The 20,706-nt window shown below is 70.1% G+C and overlaps 1 protein-coding gene across 1 annotated transcript in view; it reads right to left on the reverse strand.

Annotated features, from left to right (window-relative positions):
• Positions 1–20,706, reverse strand: part of PLEC (plectin) — a 31,292-nt gene that overhangs the window by 3,083 nt on the left and 7,503 nt on the right. The window contains exons 2-33 of the mRNA XM_059395331.1: positions 16,825–16,886; positions 16,379–16,468; positions 16,032–16,067; positions 15,423–15,500; positions 15,158–15,250; positions 14,163–14,329; positions 13,480–13,595; positions 13,294–13,400; positions 13,036–13,155; positions 12,858–12,953; positions 12,549–12,676; positions 12,212–12,305; positions 11,603–11,757; positions 11,209–11,518; positions 11,047–11,124; positions 10,791–10,952; positions 10,542–10,646; positions 10,260–10,355; positions 9,945–10,070; positions 8,837–8,989; positions 8,600–8,754; positions 8,391–8,517; positions 8,105–8,288; positions 7,837–7,994; positions 7,546–7,724; positions 6,449–6,587; positions 5,986–6,342; positions 5,825–5,908; positions 5,602–5,706; positions 5,412–5,510; positions 1,080–4,460; positions 2–976 (exon numbers count right to left, since the gene is read on the reverse strand). Of these exons, the coding sequence (XP_059251314.1) occupies positions 2–976; positions 1,080–4,460; positions 5,412–5,510; positions 5,602–5,706; positions 5,825–5,908; positions 5,986–6,342; positions 6,449–6,587; positions 7,546–7,724; positions 7,837–7,994; positions 8,105–8,288; positions 8,391–8,517; positions 8,600–8,754; positions 8,837–8,989; positions 9,945–10,070; positions 10,260–10,355; positions 10,542–10,646; positions 10,791–10,952; positions 11,047–11,124; positions 11,209–11,518; positions 11,603–11,757; positions 12,212–12,305; positions 12,549–12,676; positions 12,858–12,953; positions 13,036–13,155; positions 13,294–13,400; positions 13,480–13,595; positions 14,163–14,329; positions 15,158–15,250; positions 15,423–15,500; positions 16,032–16,067; positions 16,379–16,468; positions 16,825–16,886 (8,315 nt within the window). The remainder of the gene's footprint in view (position 1; positions 977–1,079; positions 4,461–5,411; positions 5,511–5,601; positions 5,707–5,824; positions 5,909–5,985; positions 6,343–6,448; positions 6,588–7,545; positions 7,725–7,836; positions 7,995–8,104; positions 8,289–8,390; positions 8,518–8,599; positions 8,755–8,836; positions 8,990–9,944; positions 10,071–10,259; positions 10,356–10,541; positions 10,647–10,790; positions 10,953–11,046; positions 11,125–11,208; positions 11,519–11,602; positions 11,758–12,211; positions 12,306–12,548; positions 12,677–12,857; positions 12,954–13,035; positions 13,156–13,293; positions 13,401–13,479; positions 13,596–14,162; positions 14,330–15,157; positions 15,251–15,422; positions 15,501–16,031; positions 16,068–16,378; positions 16,469–16,824; positions 16,887–20,706) is intronic.

A 20,706-nucleotide genomic window follows, 5' to 3' on the forward strand; every position in this document is an offset into this window, starting at 1 on the left:
GGTCGCGGACGATCAGGTCCTTCTGCATGGCCTGGAAGAGGGAGATCTGCTCCCCCGTGTACGGGTCGGTGTAGCCGGTGACGGCGCGCTCCGCCGACAGCAGCTGGTGGTGCAGCTCTGGGCCTACCACGCCCTCCTTCACGGCCTCCTGGACAGTCAAGCGCCGGTTGTGCACCGGGTCCAGGAGGAAGCCTGAGGCGGCCTGGGCCTCGAGCAGGATGAGTGCCGTGCCTGGGCTCAGCAGCTGCCTCTGGAGGGCCGCGTAGACGCTCAGCTTCTCGTCGGTGGGCTTCAGCAGCAGCCCCGCCACGCCGCTGCGGCCCTGCAGGTAGCGGCGCACGTCCTCCCGCTGGGCGAGCTCGGCCACCGTCGTGCGGCCCTGGGCCAGCCGCTGTAGCTCCTCCGAGCTCAGGACTCCCACCTCCTGCAGCCGCTGGGCCGGCACCTTCCGCCGCAGGCCGTCAAACGCGAGCTCGGGCTCCGCCTCCGCAGCCGGGCCGTCAGGCGCGTCCCGGCCGTTGGGCAGGGCTTTGGCGGTCACGGCCTGCGCGGCGGCGATCTCCTCGGACTGCGCCTGCGCGGCGCGGTGCTCCTCCTCCAGGCGCTGCAGCCGCTCCCGCAGCCGCCGGTTCTCCTCCGCCAGCAGCTCCTCCTGCTGCCGCCGCTGCTCCTGCAGCCGCTGGAGCTCCTCCTGCTGCCGCCGCGCGCCCTCCTCGGCCTCGCGCTGCCGCTGCCGGGCCTCCTCCATGCTGGCCAACAGCTGCTGCTTCTCCTGCTCCATCTGCTGCCGCTGCCACTGCTGCTCCTCACGCAGCTTCTGCGCCTTGGCCACCTCGTCCTGGAAGAGCCGCTCCAGCTTGGCCTTCTCCTCCTCGACGAAGCGCTCGCGCTGCAGCAGGCGGTCCTTCTCGGACAGGAAGCTCTCCTGCAGGGCCCGCGTCTCCTGCAGCAGCTGCTCCTGCTGCACCACCTGCATCTGGGAAGGAGGGGAGGGGACAGTCAGGGACGCCGGGGCCCGCCTGAGAGCAGCCCCCCTGCCCCGGGGCCCACCCGCTTGCGCGTGGACGGCAGGTCGGTACCTCCTCGGACTTGTGCTGGAGCAACGCGGCCTCCTCCTTGAGCTTCTCCTTCTCGCGCTCCAGCTCGGCGATGGCGGCCCGGAGGCGCTCGGCGTCCTGGTCGCTCTGCTGCCGCTGGATCTCCAGCGTGTGCACTAGCGTCACCTTCTCCTGCGTGGCGAGCTCCGTGCGGTGCAGCTTCTCGCCGATCTCCTCCGCCTGCTTGCGGAAGCGCTGGGCGTCCTCCTCGGCGCGGGCCTGGGCCCGGCTCATCTCGGCCACGCGCATCTTGAGGCGCTCGGCCTCGGCGCTCATCTCTAGCTGCCGCTGCCGCTCGGCCTCCAGGGTGCGCTGGAAGCCCTGCGTCTCCTGCACCAGCTGCTGCGCCATCTGCTCCTTGTCCTCCTGCAGCTGCCGGGCCTGCTCCTGGGCCAGCTCCTTCTGCTGCTGCAGCAGCTCCGCCTCCGCCTTGAGGCGCGTGGCCTCCTGCACCGCCTGCATCTTCTCCTTGAGCATCTTCTCGGCCAAGGCCCGCTGCTGCGCCAGGTCCTCCTCCGCCAGCTGCCGCAGCCGCGCCGCCTCCTGGGCTGCCACGCTCAGCCGCGCCGCCTCCTCCGCCACCTGCTTCATCTTCTCGGCCTCCTCCTGCAGGAAGCGCTGCGTGTTGTCCTTGTCGCGCAGAATGAGCGCACGGTTCTCCGCCTCGATGCGCGCCTTGAGCTTGCCCAGCTCCTCCATCTGCACGCGCACGGAGAAGAGCTCCTCCTCCACCTGGCTGCGCTGGCGGGCGGCCTCTGTCACCTCCGCCTTCAGCCGCTGCAGCTCCTCATCCAGGATGCTCTTCTGGTGGTCGGTCTCCTCCAGCTGCAGCCGCAGCGCCGTCAGCTCCTGCTCCACCTGCGCCTTCTGCCGTAGGGTCCGCTCCGCGAACTGCTTGTGCTTCTCCATCTCGGCATCCGCCACCTGCTTCTGCTTCAGCGCCGCCTGCTCGGCCTGCGCGCGCCGCGCCGCCTCCTGCTCCGCGTCCTTGCGCAGCTTCTCCGCGTCCGCCTGTGCGCGCGCCCGGGCCTGCGCCTGCTCCTCCGCCGACTGCTTCAGCCGCTCCGCCTCCTCCACCTGCCGCCGCGACTGCGCCGCCTCCCGCTCCGCGCGCTCCCGCGCCTCCTCCGCCTCCTCGGCCGCCTGCCGCGCCGCCTCGGCCTCGGCGCGCAGCCGCTCCAGCTCGCTCTGCTCGTGCTGCAGCGTCTGCTGTAGCTCCTGCTCCTTCTGCTGCACCGCAAACGCGTGCGCCTTCTCCTCCGCCTGCAGCCGCTTCTGCGCCGCCTCCCGCGCCAGCTGCAGCTGCCGCGCCGACTCCTGCTCCGCGCGCTCGCGCAGCCGCCGCGCCTCCTCCACCTTGGCCTTGAGCCGCTCCACCTCCTCCAGCGCCGACTTGCGCTGTCGCGCCGCCTCCTCCTCGGCTGCCAGGCTCTTCTGCACGCGCTCCTCGGCCTCACGGCGCCGCTGCTCCTCCTCGGCCGCCAGCTGCCGCTGCCGCGCGGCCTCCAGCTCAGCCTGCTCCTTGCTGCGCAGCGTGTCCTCGGCATGGCTGCGGATGCGGCCCAGCTCCAACTCCAGCTCCGCCTTCCCGGCGGCCGCCTTCTCGAAGCTCGCCTTGAGGGCCAGGATCTCCTCCTCCACCTGCCGCCGCTGCCGCACCGTGTCCTCCACCAGCCCCTTCTGCCGCTCCAGCTCGCTCTCGGACGCCTTGCGCAGCTGCGCCAGCCGCTCCTCGATGTCCGCCTTGTGCTGGGCCGCCTGCTCCTCCAGCCGCCGCCGCTGGAAGGCCTCGTCCTCCGCCAGGCGTCGCAGACGCTCGTTCTCCGCCTCCTTCTCCTTGAGCGCGATCTCCGCTTCGGTCTTGAGCCGCGTGGCCTCGCTGATGGCGGCCAGCTTCTCGGCCAGCACCCGCTCCGCCTCGGCCCGCTGGCGAGCGGCGTCCTCCTCGGCCAGCTGCCGCTGCCGCTTGGTCTCCTCCGCCAGAGCGCGCAGGCGGGCGGCCTCCTCGGCCAGCTCGCGGAACCGGCCTGCCTCGGCCTCCAGCCTCTGTTTGGACTTCTCGCTGGTGGAGCGCGACTCCTCCTCGGCGCGCGCCTTGCTGGCCAGCAGCACCTCCATCTCGGCCCGCACCTTGGCCAGCTCGGCCTCCAGCTCCTGGCGCTTCTGCGTTGCCGCGCCCGCCTCGCGCTGCAGCCGCGCCAGCTCCTCCTCCAGCAGCTGCCGCTGCTGCTCCCCCTGCTCCGTCTCGGCGCGCAGCCGGATCAGCTCCTGCTCCGCCACCAGGCGCTGCTGGGCGGTGCCTTCCGCCAGCTGCCGCTGCTTCTCCAGCTCCTGCTCCGCCAGCTCCCGCTGCCGCACGGCCTGCTCCTCCGCCTTGCCGCGGCGCCGGGCCTCGCGCTCCGCCTCCTCTTTCTGCTTCTCTGCCTCGGCCTGCGCCAGGCTCTTCTGCTGCGCCACCTCCTCCGCCTGGAGCCGCAGCCGCAGCGCCTCGTTGGCCTTCAGCCGCCAGCGCTCCAGCTCCTGCTCCGCCTCCTCCCGGGCGCGCTCGGCCTCCGCCTGCTGCTGCGCGTGCCGCTCCGCCTCCTCCCGCAGCTGCGCCACGGCCACGTGCTCCTCCTGCAGCGTGCGCTCCAGCTGTGCCGTCTTCTCGGCGAAGGAGGCCCGCTTGCTCTGCAGCTCTGCCTCCGCGCTGCGCTGCGCCGTCTCCAGGGCCACCTGCACCTGGCGCGCCCGCTCTGCCTCCGCCTGCCGCAGCCGCCGCTCTGCCTCTTCCGCCTGGAGCCGCAGCTCCTCCAGCGCCTGCACGGCCCGCTGTTTCTCCCGGGCCGCCTCGGCCTCCGCCTTCACGCGCAGGGCCAGCTCGGCCTCTGCCTGCCGCTTGCGCTGGCTCTCATCTTGCACCTGCCGCCGTAGGCGCTCCGCCTCCTCCTGCGCCTGACGCTTCTGCGCCTCCGCTTCCTCCGCCCGCGCACGCAGGGCCTGCAGCTCGCCCTCAGCCCCACCGCGCTGGCGCTCGGTGGTCTCCAGCTGCAGGCGCACCACGCGGATCTCCTCCTCGATGCGCAGCCGGCTGCGCTCGGCCGCCTCCACCTGCCGGGCCTTGGCCTGGATCTCCGCCTCCGAGGTCTCCCGTAAGTGCTGCAGCTCCTCCTGAATGCTCCGCTTCTGCTGCTGTGCGTCCACCGCGGCCTCCTCCCGCCGCGCCACCTCCTCCTGCATGCGCCGCTGCAGCTCCTGCGCTTCACGCTCCGCCTGCGCCTTGGCCTGGGCATGGGCCTCGGCCAACTGCCGCTGCTTCTCCAGCGCGGCCTCCACCTCCGCCAGCCGCTCACGCTCCTCTGCCCGCTGCTGCTCCGCCAGCCTCTGCGGCCACAGCAGAGAGGAGAGAACCAGAGACAGTGGTGAGCACACTGCGGGCTGCCGGACGCAGCACAGGACGCATCACCACCACAGTTCACTCCGACAGCGCGGGGTGGGGGGGGGGCGGGGATCGAGGAAGGACAGAGATCACAGCCCGGCGGAAGGAGACAGCGTGCACCCGCCCAGGGCACTCCGGACAGCGAGCGCAGCCTGGCCCCACCGTGCTCACCAGCCTGGGGAAGGAGGCCCAGGCGTCCTCCCCTCTTCCCGCAGACAGGCCATGGAGACAGACGGACAGGGAGAGAGAGAGAAAGAGAGCAAAGCAGGAAGTTCGCAGAGCCTGCGAGCTGCGCGCACCACATGGCCCTGCCCAAGACACGCTGACCACCAGCTGGCCTGGCTCTGGCCAGAGGGCCCCTGTCCCTGACCCAGGCCCGCTCCTGCAGCCCGGTGGACCGAGGAGGGGCAGGGCAGCTGTTGCGACAGAGCAGTCCCGAGGTGCTGCAGGCCTGCAGAGAGGAGGTGGGGTAGGCTAGACGGTGTACCCGCCAGGCAGCAGGAGGAACAGGAGAGGGAGCCACTGGGACCCTCCCTCCGCAGCCCCCAGGACGTCACACTCCCCAGCTCTTAGAGCAAGTGGCCGAGCACAGAGGCCACACAGAATCCCAAGGAGGAACACACATGCGCGCACACGCGCACACGCACACAGAGCCAGGAGAACACCTGGTGGGGGCGCGTGCCAACAGAGGAGGGGGACCAGCCACTGTGGGGAGAGCAGTGCAGCGCCAGGCCAAGGTGGGGCAGGCCGTGCTGCAGGGGAGGGTGTTGACGGGAGGGGAGGGGGTTGGCAGGAGGGGAGGGGACAGAGCTGAACTACGGGGTCTCACATGGGTTTCTAGGGCAGCATCTGGGGGAGGGGGCAGGAGGTCAGCACACCCATCCCCCAGGCCCTACCTCCTCCTCCTCCATTCGGCGCAGAGTTTCACTGATGAACTTGATGTACTGACTGGTGAGGGTGGTCAGCTCGCTGTACCTCGTGCGCAGGTCTACGTACTGTGGGGGAGGGGGCAGCCAGGGTCAGGCCTGCAGGGGGCCACGGGCCCAGGCAGCCCACCCGGCCCCACCAGCCCCACCCCCGGCCCACCTCCTGGATGACACTCTCAGAGCCGGACTGGACCTTGGGCTTCTTGGCCGGGGAGGCCACCGGCTCCAGCTGCGCCTTGTACGTGACCAGCTGCAGCTCATAGTCCTATGAAGACAAGCGAGTTGGCCACCAGCTTCCTGCTCCCCTCCAGCTGCGCCTCACCGTACCTTGGGCTTCTGCCAGGGTGGCCTGCGCCCAGGGCACCTCCTCTGCGGAGCCTCACCTTGATAGCGTTGATGTACTGCTTCGCCAGGCGCTGGCACTCCTCCACCTTCTCCCCGTGCTGCTCGATCTCCTCCAGCAGGGCCTGGGAGGGGAGGGCGGTCAGCAGCCGCCCGCGTCCCCCCACGGCCCCCACCCCGGCCCCGCTCCGCCCGCACCCACCTTCTCCTGCCGCAGCTGCTCCCGCACCGCCTGGCTGTCAGCCAGAGGCACGGCCTGGATCTGCTCCTGCCGCCGCTTGGCGTCCCGCAGCCAGGCGTCCAGCGGGTCGGCGCTCTCGCGGTAGTAGCGCAGCTGCCGGCCCAGCTGCTCCAGCTCACGCAGCCGCACATCGGTCTGGCTCAGCACCGCCTGCCAGCGCTCCAGCAGTGGTGCGACCCGCTCGCGCCAGCGCTCCACCTCCACGTCCCGCTCGCCGTGCTGCCGCTGCAGCCGCTCGCCCACTGCCTGCGCCCCCCGCAGCTCCTCCCGCAGGGCATCAAACACGGGCTGCTGGGCTTCGGCCTGGCCCCGGAGCTTCTGTAGAGGGTCGGGTGTGGTCTCAGCCCCCGAGCTCCGCCCCTGGCCCCCAGGGCACAGCCCACTCCAGCCTCCTGACCAGGCCCTGGCCCCGCCCCCGCCCCACCTTCAGGGCAGCCTTGGTGGCCTCCAGCTCAGGGAGGGTGGCGGGCACAGCCTGGGCCTCCTTGAGCTGCTCCTCGTGGGCCCTGAGCACCTCCTCAGCGCCCTGCGTGCTGCGGATCACCAGACTGATGGTCTTGAGCCTGTGGGGAGAGGGGGCTCAGCACCAGTCCCCGCACAGCGGACCACAGGACTCCTGTGGTCACAGGTGCCCGCAAGATGAACAGAGGCCTCGGCGAGAGGGTGGCTAGGGTGCTCAGGGACCCAGGGACGCGCCAGCTCCGACTGAGTCCTGGAGACAGCTGTGCTGTCCAGAGAAAGCCCTGGGCCCTGGGAGAAGCTCTCAGCCTTCCAGGTCCAAAATTGGGTAAAGGGTGACACCACGTACCACATGGTGATGTTTCTGACCTATCTGCCTTTGTGCAGAAAGGACGAGTGACACTTGGACGTGCTATTTACGACACAGACGTTACAGAAGGACCACGGGCCCTGGGAGCCAGTCCGTGATGAGACCGAGGGAAGGTGCAGAGAACCGCATGCCACCCTTCCCGGGGGTCAGAGCCCCCTGAGGTCCGCGCGGGAGCGAGTCGCAAGAGGCCGGCAGAGGAAGGGGCCTGGGAAGGGCTGCATTTCCCCCGAGACGCGGGAGTGAGTGCGGACTCGGGAGGTGGGCTGCAGCCTCCAGGAAGACCTCAGCCTCAGGCCCGCTCCCCGCGGTGCCCCACCTGCGTGCCCTCTGCAGCTCCTCATCCCCACCCGGCACCAAGACTGGCGCCCAACCCTGGCCAAGCCCCCGTCTGAACCTCACGGGTCACGGGCCACCTCCCCTTCCTCCCCCGGCCCACACACCCACAAGTCCCATGCCTCAGTGAGCTGTACTGAACCCCCTTCCCACGTCAGGTCACCAGCAACCCCCACCTTTGGGACACATCAGGGCTGTGCCCTCTGGCCACATCCACACCCACCATCCTGGTCCACACCCGCCCCTCGGCCAGAACACTCAGCAGACCCTTCCTCCTGGCCCCCATCCGCCTGTCCTCCAGCGCACAGCGCGCAGGCCCCCCACCCCCGCAGCTCCTGGCCACCCACAGGCTCACTCACTTCTCCAGGTAGATGGCAGACAGGCTGCGGACCTGCTCCAGCTTGCCCAGGGTGAGCTCCAGCTCCGAGCGCAGAGTGGGGGCGGCGGGGGACGGCTCCGGCAGGGCCAGGACCTTCTCGGCCTCGGCGGACAGCCGGGCGACCCCCTTGCCCAGCCCCTCCACCTCCGCCTGTGCTTTCTGGGGAGAAACCGCGCAGTGTTAGCTGACTTGAGGAGCCCCACACCCAGCACCCGGGGAAGGCTAGGGAGGGCAGGGTGGGAGGGGCGCGGGGGGGGGGGCAGGGGCCTGCCTGCTGCTCTGCGATGCGCTGGGCGCACTCCCGCGCAGGCTCCTCGTCCAGCGGCAGCCGCAAGCGGTGCACCGTGCGGGTCTCGCAGGCCTCCAGCTGCAGCCGGATGTCCTTGAGCTCGGAGATGCACTGCTGGCAGCGGGACTCCTCCTGTGCACCTGGGGACGCGTGCTGCTCAGGGGCCTGCCCGGCCTGTCCCCCAAGCCCCCCCACCCCCCGCACAGCTCCCACCACTCAGGCCCCCCGCCGCAGGTCTGCCGCCGCCTACCTTGCTCCGCACTCTGCAGCAGCTGCTGGTAATGGCGGCTGCAGGAGCCATAGTCCCGCTCGGCCTGGAGCCGGTCCTCAGGCCCAAAGCTGCTGGCATCCTGACTGTCCCGCAGGAAGGCCTGGTAGTGCAGCTCTAGGCTGCGCAGGGCTTGCCGCTGCTCCTCCGGCTTCAGCGTCCGGAACTGCAGGCGGCACCAGGGGCTGAGCATGGGCAAGGGGCAGCTGGCCCGCGAGGTACCTCCCGCCCTTCCCCCGCCCCACACGGCCCCGTGGGTGACTCCTACCGTGACCAGGGACCAGGAGCGGATGAGCTGCAGGTCGCGGCTGAGGCTCTGCCATGCCAGCAGACTCTTCATGTCCACGTGCAGCTGGTGCCACAGAGTGACCAGGGCCTGGTGCTGGGCCTCCAGCCTGCAGGTCAGTGCGCGGTCAGAGTCGTGGGGGCACCCGCCCAGGGCCACCTGCTGCAGCTGCCAGCCCCCCACCTACCCACCTGGTGACGGCCTCCTGGGCCTCCTGGTTGGGCGGAGGCACGAGGAAGCACACGGAAGGCACGGCGGCCTCGCTGCCGGAGCTGCTGAGCACCTTCCAGTGGGACGGCTGCGCGGCGCCCAGCAGCTGACACTCGTCGCCCTTGTGCACGGTCACCTGCGGGAGCCGCAGCGGTCACAGAGCGGTCGTGCGGCCCCCCACTGGGCCCCGCCTGGGGTGCCCTCTGCCCGGTCCTCACCTCCGCCTGCTTGTAGTCGCACGCGGCCAGCAGCGGCACACGGCCCCGCACGGGCTGTGCTAGGTTTCGGGGCTTCAGCTGCACGATGGCCTTGGCCCGCTTGGCCAGGCCTGAGAGGTGTGCCCTGTACTCATTCAGCTGGTCCTTCTCATCCTGCCAGGGAGAGAAGGCTCAGAGACCACGATCCAGGAGGTAAGACCGGGGTAGCAACCCAGGGCTCGGCCCCCAACACATCCTGCTGACCCTCCTTTCTTCCCGGCCCAGACTCTGCACCCCCCTCCCCTAGGGCCCCACGCTGGGCCCCCCAAGAGCAGCCCTAGCCACGCCTGGCCACACGATGTCCTCCCCCCATGGAAGGTCATCCACCTCCGCCCATCTCACTCCTCCACGGGTCCAAAGCCCACCGAGGACTGTCAGAGGCTGTGGTCAGTCTATCCGGGAACCGCCCGGGTCTCGTGCCTCTGCCAGAAGACCCCCTGGCCTTCGCTGCCCCCAATTTCTGCTCCCAGGGGCCCCCAGCCGGCAGGACTGTCCAGTGTCCTTCCCTGTGCCCCCCCCCCCCCCCCCCCCCCCCCCCCCCCCGGCCTCCCGGGTCCCCCCCCCGCCCCCCCCCCCCCCGCCAAGCCCGCCCCTGCCCCAGGGCACATGGGCACCAGACCCAGACGCCTCTCTGCCAGCTGACCGTGCCAGTGGTGGGGTGGCTGACCAGGTCTCTGCTCGCTCTGGAGGCTCAGGTGACGAGCTCACGTTGCTCTAGCTGCCACCCCACCACCACTCCACGACCCAGCACTAACCTCTGAGTGCCCCCACGGCCCCGTCCCGCGCTGCCGACCGACCCCCGTCTGGTCTTCCCCCACCGGCACCCTGGTCCCCCCCACTGCTGCACGCCCACCCCCACAGGGACCCTCACGAAGCAGCCGTGCAGCACAGACTCTGAGCCAGCCTCTCCGGGCTCCCGGGGGGGGGGGGGGCCCCCCCCCCCCCCACGGCCACAGCTGCCTCTGCCAGGCCGTTGCATCCTGGAAGGGGACGGCCACCTGCCCTCACGGCTCCGGGCCCCATAGCCCTACTCATCACCCCGGGCCGGCCGAGGCCTGCGCTCCCTCACCTGGGCGTCCTGCAGCAGGTCCTCCAGGCGCGTGACGGTGACAGAGCGGTCACAGGTGTACTTCCTGCGCAGCGTCTCCTGCAGCTTCCGGAGCTGCTCCTCGGTCTCCCGCACATCCGAGAAGAACTGGGAAGGAAAGAGGGTCCCATGGGGCCCAGGGGCCTCCGGCTGCAGAGGACTGACGCGAGCCCCGCAGGACCGCGCCGACCCAGCTTCGCCCCTGCAAACGGACACGGGGAGGGGCCCTGCACCCCCTGCTGCGGTCTGGGGCCCCTCGGGGACGCCGCAGCTGACCCGGGAGGAGCCCGTTCTCACCTGGAAGTAGGCCGTGTTCTCCTTCAGGTGCGTCTCGATGCAGCAACACAGCTGTAGCATCCAGCCCCACTGGGTCTGCAGAGCTGCCTGAAAGGACTGCGCCCCCCGTCGACCCTCAGGCTCCCCGTCGACGTGGCTGACCCCACGGCCTGCCCGCACACCCCCCGTGGCCGCCAGGGTCCTCGGGGCCGTCCCCCACGGCCACCACGGTCCCCGCGGCCGTCCCCCCCGGCCCGCCCCCCCCCCCCCCCCGTGCCCACGAGGGGCCCTGGCCCACCCCACCTCCACTGTGGGCCGAGCAGGGTGCCCCTCCCGCAGCAGCCGGTCCCCGGTGCTCTGAATCTCCTTGATTTTCTTCTCCCGCAGCTCCAGCTCACGCATCAGGGCCTGACATGGAGGCACAGGGCTCAGGAATGGTGTCGGGCCCTCGCCAGGGTCCACCAGTCTCCCATAAGCGTCCCCCCACCAGCCAGCACCCGGGGACCCCACAGGGGCAGGACAGTCCTGGAAGATTCCGGAAGGCGGCCTCACCGAGTAGCTCTCCTTCTTGGCGGCCATGTTGGAGTTGCGCTCCCCCCAGTCGAAGCCCACCTCCTCCTCCTCCTTCTCACTGAGCCACATCAGCTCCTTGGTGGCCGCCGCCACAAAGCCATGCAGGCTCTCCAGCCAGCGGAGACGGGCCTTGGAGGAGTTCTGCGGGGCGGCGAGAGCCCGTCAGCGGATCCCACCGTCCGGTCCCTCTGTCCTGTCCCCGCCGTCCCCGCCCCCAGCCGCAGCCGGCACTCACCAGGAGCTTGGCGTACTGCAGGTCCAGCCGGCCCAGGCAGTCTCTGTAGGCGCCGCGGGGGGCCGGGGCGAGCTGGCCCTGCGGGAGATGGAAGCGGTGACGCTTACCGTGGCCAGGACCCACACCCTCACCCCAACGGCCCGCCCCTGGGCGCCCGCGCACCTCGTCGGCTCGCGCCCGTTCAATCTTGGCACGGAACTCCTCGACGGACTGGTGCAGGCCACGGTGGCTGCCCAGCTGGGCCTCCACACTGGGCAGGTCCCCACCCCACTCCGCACTGTCCACCCGCCGCTGGTTCTCCTCCACCCAGGTCAGCAGGTCCTGCAAGTAGCGCAGCGTGACGTCCTCCAGCTCGGGGCGCCTCTGCGTGGTCTGCACCGACACCGGGGTCACGGGCGCCGCTACGCCCGTCTTCAGCCGGAGGTTGTACTCGGTCCGGATGGCCACCAGGCGCTCGTGCAGGCGGTAGACCCTGGCGGCAGAGGGGGCGCGGGATGATGAGCCGGTCGCCAGAGCACCAGAGTCACCCCCACCCGGGGCGAGGGGCGCGGCCCACCTGCGGTACATCTGCTCCCCCTGCGGGTGCCGCCCATCCTTGAGCATCTGCACGTCGTTGAACAGTAGGCGGATCATGCCGTCGGCCTTGTCCAGGTCACGCTCCACCTCAGCCGCCCGCTGGGGTGCCTTGCCTGCAGCCAGCAGCCGGACGTCCTGCAGGGCGTCCCCAGCGCTTAGGGCCTGCGGGCAGGCAGCCTCCTGACTGCCCAGGGTCCCGATACGCTCTCCCGGCCAGACTGCCCATCCCCGGCTCTCTGCGGGAATGATGCTGACCCCCGGGGCTCCCTGCACATGGTTCCGGGCCCCATCTGCCTCCACAAGCTCCGGCCCAGGCTCACAGCCCCAGCCCCACTGGGCCCCATGAGTGTGGGACCCTCCCTGACAGCTCCTCTGGGCAGCAAGCCTCCCAGGCCTGGCACCGGGGTCGGTGGCCTCCTATGTGTCCTGCCCAGCGCTCGGAAACCAGCTCTGCCCAAAGGGAGCGATCAGAGTTGGCAGCACCCCAGGGGAGGAGCTGGGGCTGCTCTCCACCCACTGGCCACAGGGCGTGGCCGGCTCCCGGCGCTTCCCGCCTCCCCCCTGCCTGCCCCTCCCCCGCCCCCCTCACCGACTGCAGCAGGGCGTCGGCGTGGTTCAGCTGCTCCTCGCACAGCCCGGCCTCCATCTGCAGTTTGCTCACGACGCGCTGAAGACACTCCAGCCTGCGGAGCGCAGTGCCCCCCAGGAGCCGCCGTGAGTGGGGTCCTCCCGCCGGGCTCCAGGACGTGCGCCCCTCCTGCCACTGGCCTCCCTGCCCGCCGGCGGCCCACAGCAGAGCTGGCCCCAGTGTGGGATTCCCAGCCCGGGGGTGGTTTCCTCCCCAGGCAGTGACTCACCCTCGGGTGGCTCCCCGAGGCCGCGGGCCCCACCCCCCAGCTGCCTCCCCCAGCCCCGCCCCCGCCCACCTCTCAAACTCGCCACGGAGCTGCTTCTCCCGCTCCAGGATGGCCACGTGCAGCTTGCCCCACTCCTTCTCCACGTCCAGCGGGTGGTAGCCGGGGGGCACCTTAAGCTGGCCTGCTTGCACCGCACCCTGTGGGCAGGGCCCGAGCTCAGGGGGGTAGGGGCCGAGCCCCCCAGGGCCCCCCAGCCTACCCACCCTGGAACAGCTCTAGTTCTAACAGCTCAGCCACGAGGCCCTGCCCTCCCTGCTGAAGAGGGCCTCACTCCCACCAGCACTGCCCCCACTCCCCCCGTCCAGGACACCCCCTCACCTCCAGGGACTGGAAGATGCCCTTGGAGCGGTTCTTGTCCGCCTCCTTGGCCGGAAGCTCCGTCTCCTTAAACTTCAGGAACTGGCACCACAAGATCTGTGGAGAAGCGTGTGTTGAGCTGCCTGCCTGGGCCGCATGGGGCCAGGCACAGGGGGGTGGGGGGGGAAGCCAGGCCCACCTCGATCTCCTCAAAGCTGGAGGGAAACCGGCGCTCCTCGAAGGCCGCGGTGTGATGGCGGACCCACTGCAGCAGCAGCAGCACGAGCTCCCGGTACTCCTGCCAGCGCAGCTGCAGCTCCTGCGGCCAGGGCGGGGGAGCCGTGAGGCGCAGCCAGCACCCCCCAGCCGCCGGGACCACCCCCACTCCGCCCCCTGGCCAGCTCCCCCCAGCCGTCCCCCCTCCCCAGCCCGCCCCCGCCCACCAGCCGCCACTCACGCTGGCCTTCACGCCGTCCTGCACGTCAGGCACCCGCGGCATGGCGTCGTACAGGGACGAGACGTAGGTGATGATGGACTTCTCGTCGGGCTGTGGGACGTCCACATCTGCAGGGAAGGGACCAACATCAGAGAGGGCCCAGCAAGGGGCAGCAGAGGGGCAGGGGGTGGGGGACAGGGCACGCACCCTCAGGGTCCAGGAGCCGTGTCACCCCCAGGTCCCGCTCCGCCACAGAGAAGGCCTGGTCCAGGTTCTCCAGGTTGGTCTGACGGAACACCTTGTTCATGTCGATGAGCATGGGCCTGTGGGCAGAGGGGTGGGGGGACCGTGAGGCCCGTGCGGCAGGTCACCCACCCTGAAAACGACCCCCCCACCTTTCTAGTGCCCAGTACTGCCTGCCTACATGGCCTTGCTTCTGGAGCTCAAGAAGCCTACACTGGGCACAGAGGCTGGAACACACCAAGCAGAGGCTCCTCGCCTGCGGACGGTTCCTGCGGCTGCCCTGCCCCCCAGGCCTCAGGTTCTGGGCTGGGGCAAAGGTCCACTGAGAGGCATTCCCACCGTGGCCTGGCCACCCTGGCCCTTTCTGGGGCGTGCACGTGGGGCTGAGGCCCCGGCTCTGAGAGCCATCAGCTCACTCGCCATCTGGCTCAAGGAAGCCAGTGAAGCCTCAGAAAGGCTCCGGGCAGAGGCGGGCCATGGGGGGCCGGGCCTGCCTGCACCCTTCCAGAGGGCTGGGCTGGCACAGGCACACAGCCCCTCAGGCAGCGGGTTCCCGTCGCAGCAGATGCCCCTCCTGCCACTGCCCCTGCCCCAACTTGCTAGCAGTCGCCCAGCTGAGATGCCCTGGGGCGCCCTGGGCCACATACTTGTGCCGGTGAATGATGGCATTGAAGAGGCGGCCGTCCCGCCAGCTGGAGGTGAAGTTGTCACAGCGCAGGCCTTGGTAGCCTTCCACCATGCGCTGGGACCACAGCAGCAGCTTCTCCTTGGCCGTCATGTCCTCGGACTGTCCGCTCACCTGGATGTCGGAGATCTGCCCCGCGCGGGAGGCCAGCAGCACTCAGCCACAGCCACACGCCCCGCCTGGCACCCACGGGCGCTTATCTGAGTCCGTGCAAGCACGCGGGCCCCGTGGGAGCCCCCAGGCCAGCGGAGGCAGAGGGAGGCCTCCAGGTTCCTCCCCCATTAGTGCCACTGCCCAAGATGCTTTCGCCGGGCTGCCCTGGAATACGTCAGTGCCCCCAGGCCCGGCCCCCGTCACAGGGTGGGCACCATGGATGCCTCCCTGAGCTGCCGGAGGCCAGGCCCTAGGAGGGCAGCCGTGGGCACCAGGGCCAGCCCAGAAGCCGCAGGCCTAGGAAAGGTGGTCCCAGTGGGGATGGGGCCCAGGTCAGCCGCCCCCCCCCCCCGACTCCAGAATGGGGGTGGGGTCTCTGGGGGATGGGCACGTTCCCGGGGGGCGGCCTGTCAGCCTGCCAGCCTGTGTGACTCAGCTGCTGTGCCCCCAGGCTCTGCCTGCTCAGCTCCTAGATTTGTGGCTTCCTGTGCGGCTGGGGCGGGCAGCGGGTGAGTCAGCCAGTGCAGCGGGTGCTTCTCCAAAACCCTCCGGGCGGGAGGCCGCACGTAGCACAGAGAACACATTCCTCTGCAGGGAGGCTCTTCGGCCCTGCCCAGCCGGGGTCAGAGGGCACAGCACAGGAAGGCCCCAGAGAGAGCCTGGAGCCCTCGGGCCACGGGGCTAGCTCAGGGCACGGGCGCTGTCTGGGGCTGGGCTTGGGGCTGGCAGGAAGGTGCCAGGACGCCAAGGGCCCTGGCTCCTGGGCCACACGCCCCCTTGGCCACCCGGCCAGCCCCAGACTACCTGGAAGTGAAGGATGATGGTCCAGATGAGGCCCAGGGTCAGCTTGGGGTTGCCGTCGGCGATGTCATCGTTCCTGATGTTGACCAGCTTCACCTGCATGCAACACCCACAGTCCCACTGCTGACCAGCCGGGGTGGGGGCTCACGGCCGGGGTGGGGGCTCGCGGCCGGGGTGGGGGCTCCTGGCCGGGGAAGGGGCTCGCGGCTGGGGAAGGGGCTCGTGGCCGGGGAAGGGGCTCACGGCCGGGCCAGTCGAGTGGCCTCACCTGCCGGTGTCGCAGGTAGTCCAAGGCAATCTGGACATTCTGCAGCTTGTGGAAGCGCATCCTCCCCTTCTCCCGGGGCTGCAGGAAGAGGCCTGGGCAGTCAGAACCCCAGGGCAGGGGCACGGTCCCACCTCCAGCCACAGCCCCCTGCCTGCCCTCAGAACCGCCAGGGCAACTGCGGGAATGGAACCGACCGAGGGTCTTCCCCAGTGGGCAGCAGCCCTTCCCATGTCCCCGCGTCACCCTTCCCAGCTAGAAAAGGGGGGCCGGTGGCTCAGAGGCCAGACCCGGCAGGGGCTTTGGAAGTCCAGGAGCCAGGCCCAGGCTGTGGGAAGGAAGGAAGGGAGGAGACAATAGCCAGGAAGCCGCGGGCGGAGGGCAGTGGCACGGGGGGCAGGGTCCTCCTGGACGGCGGCAGCAGCCCTGGTGGGCCCCCGTCCTGGGCACTGCCACAGGCAGGACACCGGGCAGCTGGATACAGAGCCACCTGCCTCCCCAAGCGCCAGGCACAGGTGGGTCCGGATGGGCCACCAGCCCCAGGTGAGCCGGGCTCCCGGTCTTGGGGAGCGCACGCGCGGCCTCAGCCAGCACGCACAACCACTCACTCACCAGGCGCGAGCTCCTGATTACGTCCCGCTCTCTTGGCTGCCCGGCCAGAGCAGGGCATAGGGTAAAGGGCAGAGGCCAAGGTTCACAGTCCAAGCAGCAGAGAAACCAAAGCAGAGCAGAGCGTGAGGTTACAGAGAGCAGCAGGGCTGCGAGCCCACGGCACGGGGAACAGGCCACACTCCCAGGCTGGGCCCAACACTCCAGGCCGGGAGACCCAGGAGGGGCCGAGGCCAGGCTAGATGTGGAGTGGGCGTGTGGGAAAGGCCCCAAGAGAGGAAGGCAGGCAGGGGCGTCCAGGTGAGAGGCAGGCGGGGCCCCGGAGGGGACAGGCGGGCAGGGACACGCACCAGGCTGTCCCCGGAGAGCACCTCCAGCAGGGAGATGAGGTTGTGGCCATCACGGAGGTCTTCATACAGGTCGCTGATGTGTCTCTGGGCCTGCGGGGACAGCGATACTGGGCTGCTACACAGCCGCCACCAGGCCCTGGTGGAGGGGGGACAGGCCCTGACCCCAGAATGTGCCCCGCCCCCACCGAGGCACCTACCTCTGCCCTCCAGTGCTACGAGGAGAGCAGGAGAGGCCAGAGGAAGAAGAGAGGGAGACAGGAGGCAGAGGCAGGAGCAGGAGCAGCGAGGGGGAGGCACAGAGAAGAGACAAGAACAGGTTTCAGAGAGGAGAGGTGAGCCCCGGCAGACAGCGAGAGCAGCCCTGGTTCCAGCCGTAGGGCCAGGGCGCCCTCCTCCACCCCATGGCCCCACACACACATGCACACACGGGTCCACGCGCCACCGACCTTGATGAGGTGTTTGTTGACCCACTTGGTGAAGGTCTTCTTCTGCACACGATCCCGTTCATCTGAGAGAGACAAAGCCAGGTGACCTGAGGCCTGGGAGCAGCCGCAGGGGCCCCCAGGAGGCGACCACCGGGCAGACACAGTGGGCGGCACCTGAAGAGGGTCTCAGAATCCCAGAGACCCAGCATCCTCCCACGCGCGGGCTCGGGTGCTGGGCAGGCGAGGGGCCTCCTCCGCTCAATCCCCCTATTGTCTCTCTCTGGAGATGGGAGGGTCCAGAGCTGGCAGCCACTCTCCAGGCCCGCGGAGTCCAAGTCCTGGCTGCCCCACCCCCACACACGCTGCCTTAGAGACGCGCAGAAAGGTTCCCGGTCAGGACCCAGGGCAGGGGCGGGATGAGCGGAACGCTGTACCCTCCCAACAGGGCAGCGGGCTTCCCCAGGGCCCAGGGAGACCCCACCCACCACAGCCCTATAATCAAGATCCAGAGCCCAGTGCCAGCCTTGCCAACACAGGCAAGCGCTCTCCATGCTGGGCACCAGTGGCTGCCCACGCCCCACCCCCACCCCAGCTCTGCACTGGGACCGGGTGTGTCACACAGGCCCGAGGGCCCTAGCTGGTCTCAGACTCTGTCCCGGCTTTCAGGGTCCCCACCCCCGCCGGGTGCCAGGCTTCCTGCGGCAGGAAGTGGCCCTGCCCAGCAGGGTTGCCCACTACCTTTCTTGCCCTCCGAGGCCCTGAGCACAGCCAGGTAGAGATTGTCCTCCGAGCTGGTTCTCTTGCGGCCCAGGCCCTCGGGCTCGGGCACCCGCAGCCGGTGCTGAGACATGGTGCCGCCCACCCCTCTGGCGCTCAGTCCCCAGGCCCCCCCCCCGCGCTGAGCTCCGGCCCTCGTGGCACACAGGCGGCTGGAGGCTGGCGCTCCACGGGACCCGCGGGCTTGCTCTGCTCCAGGCAGAGCTGGTGTGGCCGCTCCCTGCGAGCCGGACTCCTTCGGGCTGCTGTCCCCGCCCCGAGCCCCACCCCGCCCTGCCCATGCCCCTCCCCCCCAGCGGGAAGGAGGAAGGTGGCCCCTCCCCCAAGGCCACACCCAGGGCCCCACAGAAACAGGAAACCCAGGGGTTTCCTCACCCACCAGCTGCCATAGTCCCAGAGGGACACCCAGGGATTTGAGGGGCCTGGCACTTTGCTGCACACCTCCTGCTGCCAGGACCACTCCAGCCCCCCCAGCCACCCCACGGGACACCCTGCCACAGGGAGGGGTGCCTGAGTGTGGCTGGGCCCAGGGTGCCCCGAGGCCACACCTCCCTTCAGGACTTCAGCCCAAGTCCACCCCTCAGCCTGCCCACCCTGTCAGCTGGGACCCCAGGCTGAGTGACCCTGAACTGGGGGAATGAGCTAACCGCCTCTTTTTTGCAGCCCTACAGACCACATACTTAGCCCTATTTCTTTGGCCTCCGCCCCCTGCTAGGCCCCACGATGCCCCAGCTAAGGAGCCACTATGGTCCCATGCCGGCCCGGCCCTTCTGAGCTGCCCACCAGGCACATCCTGGAGCAGTGCCCCCTGTCCAGAGGCACAGCACACGGCGGGGCAGGAGCGGGCACATAGCTGAGCGTTGACTCATCAGGCAGGACCGCCCAGCCCCAATCTGCAGGAACTCGGCCTGAGTTGGGGGGAGGAGGGGTGCAGGGGGCACTGGGGAGCGGGGGGAGGGGGCACCAGTGAGTCAGGGTCTGGGAGGGGACCCGAGTGACTCACAGGAGAGGAAACCACACCTGGGGGCTGTTTGTGGTCGGGCGGGGCTCACAGAGAGCAGCAGTTCAGGGCGGAGCAAAGGGTGCCCGGTGCAGCCCGGCTTCCTCAGGTCTGGGCAGACCCGCCTATGGCCGGCACTCCTGCCCCAGCCGCCCAAACAGCCACAAGAATTTTCCAGTCAGAGCATCTGGCTTGATGCGATCCAGCTGCGAGCCGGAGCCCCCCCTACCCTGAGCCTCCCCGCCAAGGTTCCGGGAAAAGCTCACCCCACCCCCGTTCGTGCTGCCCCTCTGTGGCCACAGGAGGGCGCCCAAACACCACGGGGTAAGGGGGGCGCCGGCCAGGAGGAGCTGATAACACCCCACCGCCCCCCACATCTAAGTGACACAGCCAGACCCTCAGGCTTGGAGCCCCGGCTCTGCACCTGGCTCCAGACGCAGGATGGAGGTCTAGCTCCACACTCCCCACACCCCATGCAGAGCCCGGGGCAGCGAGGTGGCCTGGGGAGGCAGTCTCCACAATCCCACCGGACATCAGCTCTCCATGCTCCCGAAGGCCTCCCAAATCTGGCTCCCAATACACCCACCTGCCCCCTCCCCAAGTTTGGAGCGGGCAGAAATGCCCCTTCAGAGGACACCTTGCCCTAGCAGCCGCCCAGAGTTCCAGAAGCCTAGACTGAGCACGTGCAACAAGCAGCCACTGGGCAAGGCCAGCACCAGCACCAGCGGGGAGGCAGGGGCCCCTGCCAGCCAGGGTGTGGGTGTCGTTCTGGGGAAGGTCCCTGGGAATGGGCCAGGAGGTGCGGGGCTCACAGAGAGCAGCAGTTCAGGGCGGAGCAAAGGGTGCCCGGTGCAGCCCGGCTTCCTCAGGTCTGGGCAGACCCGAGGAGCCAGGACCCAGGAGCCAGGGCCTGAAGTCTGACACTGGTGGGAGCCCTCACCCCCGGCCCCAGCCCAAGCTCCGTCTCCAGCTTTCTGCCACTCGGGGTCTCCAAGGATGCTGGGGAGGGTGGGCAGCCGCAGCACCTGCTGCCCCAGGGAAGCTCTCCTCCCTCTGAGCTCCCCCTTTCCCTCCACCTCCAAAGGCCTTTCTTCCCAGCCCTGCCTGCCCCTGGCTCCCCTCCCCCATCAGATTCAGGCCCTCAAACCAAGAGGCAAGCCCTCCCAGACTGGCTCAGCCTGCGTGCCCTCCCCCAGGCACACCGGCCTCCCAACACTGCTGGCCTCAGCTGGCCCCCTCCCCAGCTGGGGCGCTCCCGCCTTGTGCTGTCCAGAACAGCAGATTTTCTGCCGCCAGCCGGGGTCCCCCGGAGCCGCCCACGACCCTTTCAGGGGTATCATCGCCCCTTTGTACAGATGTGGAAACTCAGGCTGAAGATCCCACAGCTAAGGAAGACGCTCCTGGGACGGGAAACCTCCGGACGGAGGGTAGCCCGCTGGCCGAGGAGAGCCCCAAGGCCGCAGAGGGCCTGGAGCGCCGTCGCCGCGCCTCCCTCCCGCCCTCCCCCGGCGTCCCGACTGCCCACGGCCTGGTGCCCAACGCAGAAGGAAACCGCGGCCGAAGCCCAGGCCGGCCCCGCCCACCTTCCCAGCCCCGGGCTCCAGACGAGGAACCGACGGGCCCGACGGGACGGAGCTCGCCTTCCCAGGTGTTTCCGCAGCGGGGGGCGGGGCTGCACCTGGGGCGCGCGCTCCGCCCCTTCCCGGAGCCGGCGGCTCCCCCGGAGGCCGTGCCCCCCGCCCGCCGCCCGGCGGCCGCACGCACCTACGCAGCACAGCTGCCCGTAGAGGTAGCCCCTGCGGGCCCGCTCACAGCCCCCGTCCAGCCAGCGCGGCCGCTCCAGCACGACCTCCCGCACGGCGAAGGCGCCGCCCGCCCCCCCTGTGCCCGCCGCAGCCATGAGCCCGGGCGCCCTGGCGTCCGCGAGCGAGGAGGACCGCGCGCAGCCTCTGCTCCCCAGCCCGCGCCTCGAGGCCGCCGGCAGCGGGCGCCGGGCCCAGACCCGAGGAACCTGCCCCCGGCGGGGCGCCCCGCCCAGCGCGCGCCGGAAAGCCGCGCCCCTACTTGGAAGGAGAGGACCCCGCGGGGCCCGGGGCGCTGGCGGCGCAGGGAGGCAGCCCGGCAGA

The sequence above is a fragment of the Mustela nigripes genome, chromosome 3 (genome assembly GCF_022355385.1).
Source record: "Mustela nigripes isolate SB6536 chromosome 3, MUSNIG.SB6536, whole genome shotgun sequence".
In the NCBI taxonomy this organism is placed as follows: domain Eukaryota; kingdom Metazoa; phylum Chordata; class Mammalia; order Carnivora; family Mustelidae; genus Mustela; species Mustela nigripes.